Source organism: Monoraphidium neglectum (genome assembly GCF_000611645.1).
Source record: "Monoraphidium neglectum strain SAG 48.87 unplaced genomic scaffold scaffold02243, whole genome shotgun sequence".
NCBI lineage: Eukaryota > Viridiplantae > Chlorophyta > Chlorophyceae > Sphaeropleales > Selenastraceae > Monoraphidium > Monoraphidium neglectum.
Window position 1 is genome coordinate 1 of NW_014011385.1, and position 1,995 is coordinate 1,995.

At 66.3% G+C, this 1,995-nt stretch overlaps 1 protein-coding gene across 1 annotated transcript in view; it reads right to left on the reverse strand.

The window, feature by feature from the left end:
- Window positions 1-576: 576 nt before the first annotated feature.
- Window positions 577-1,995, reverse strand: part of MNEG_10255 (Protein DAMAGED DNA-BINDING 2) — a gene marked incomplete at both ends in the record, with an annotated part of 4,889 nt that continues 3,470 nt past the window's right edge. The window contains 3 exons of the mRNA XM_014041272.1: window positions 577-935; window positions 1,192-1,504; window positions 1,737-1,748. Coding sequence (XP_013896726.1) covers window positions 577-935; window positions 1,192-1,504; window positions 1,737-1,748 — 684 coding nt within the window. The remainder of the gene's footprint in view (window positions 936-1,191; window positions 1,505-1,736; window positions 1,749-1,995) is intronic.

Sequence of the window (1,995 nt, forward strand, 5' to 3'; positions counted from 1 at the left end):
GGGGACGGGGGGGCTCGGCAGAGCGGGGTTGCGACCCTGATTGGGGCCACTGTTGCTGGGGGTGCGGTGGCGCGCGTTTGAGGAAAAGCATGGCGTGTACTGCAGGGTGTCGTGGCCAGCAGGGGGGGTGTCGGTGGGGAGCAGTGCAGGCCGGCGTCCATGACACCACGCGCGGCCAAGCAACAGGCCGGTTGTTGACGGCCCCATCAAGAGGCCGTGAGGATCGGGCAGCACGTGCTGTTTGTTGCCAACGTCATGCGAGTTGATGCTGAGAATGCACTCTCTCTGGCTATTCGAGTGATGTCATCGCTCACGTGAACAATCTCCCTGTCTGCTGGCAGCCCCATCTCCGCTGAATGATACAGGTCCCACACGCGCAGCCGGTTGTCCTGCGTGGCGCAACAGATCATCCAGAACAGACAAGATCAGATCAGGTCAACTCAGATCGGGATCGTGTGTGAGTCAAAGAGAGTTGGGAGGAGGGCAGGCTGGGGCAGCGAGGCCAAGTGGCAGGCTCTTGGGAGGGGGTAGCAGCCTGCAAGACAGCCGCGGCCCCAGTGCATGCGTGCAAGTGTGTCAGCCCCCGCAGCCGGGGGCGCCGACCTGGCACGTAGTCATGATCTTGCGGCCCGTCACCGGCGAGTACCAGGCGCTGTTGATGACGCTCTTGTGCTGCAGCAGCGCCAGCTGGCACGGGTGCGCCGCCGCCGCACCACCCCTCGCACCCCTGCCGCCCGCCGCGCCCTTGCCTCGCCCGCGGCCCCTGCCGCCGGCTGCGCCATCCTTGGCGGCGCCGCCGCCGCTGCCAGTGCCATCAAGGTCTGCGCCGCCGCCGTCCTCACCGCCGCCGCCGCCGCCGCTGCTGGTTGAAGAGCCGCCCCCAAGGAAATTTGAGAGCTTTCTCAGATCGAGGATGCGCACGGTGTGGTCGTTGCCTGGCAGGGGCGCCGCGCAGGGGGAGTTGCTGTTGCTGTGTTTACTGACTTATCGTCTTGATGCAATACGCACCGGCATGCTGCTGTCAGCGTTCTCGAGCGCCGTATAAGCATGAGGCAGCAGGCAAGCCGAAGCCCCGAACCCAATCCCGTTTGTTGGCACCATGGTTGATGGACGGCCCCACTAACCAGCCAGTTGGGCAGCTCGCGCCCGCACCCACGCCCCTGCACGCATCTCGCGCCCATGCGCGCGCACCCGCGGTCATCGCCTTTGGCGCGCCCAGCGGCTGCGCCGCGACGCTGCATATCCGCGTCTTCGCCTTATGCAGCAGCGCCACCGCCACGGCCGCGCCCCGGCCGCCCCCGCCGCTTGCACCGCTGCCACTTGCACCGCCGCTGCTGCCGATGCTGCCGGCGCGCGGGTCTAGCACATGCAGGCGGCCCTCGCTGTCCCCGGCCAGCAGGGCCTGCGCATCGTGACCCAGGGCCCCCCCCACGGCATCCAGCCCATACATCATCTCCCAACGCACGGCCTTGTTCCAGCCGTTGGGGTTCAGGTTCACCAGCACCTGGCGGGGTTTTGGGTGCGGGTTGGGCGGCGTGCGGGAACTCGCGTGGGGTATGTGATTGGCGGCGACCAGGTGTGGCTGCGCTTTGACGGCTTCCCATACAGAGGCGCCTCGCCGCAGTTTTCAGGATGAATAAGGAGGTGGCGCCGGCCTGAGGCCCCCTAGATCGGCCAAGATCCAAACACTTTATTGAATATCATCGATGTGTGAGTCACCCTCGATCCGTGGTCACCTGGTGCTGGGCCTGCATGCAGGGGGCAGGGAGAAGCGAGGGGCGGGGGCACGTGGGCGTCGGTGTACGTCCAGGGATGTGGTGGCAGCTAATGAGCATGGCGGCAGCGCGCACGGCTCATCATAAGTGGGTGGCTTGTGAGGCCCGAGCCACCCGCTCTTGGGGCCTCAAACGGGTGCAAGCACCAAAGCACATTCACGCATTTTTGCACGCATGTTGCACCCCAGGCCCCCTGTGCGGCACACAGGGTGGCCACACC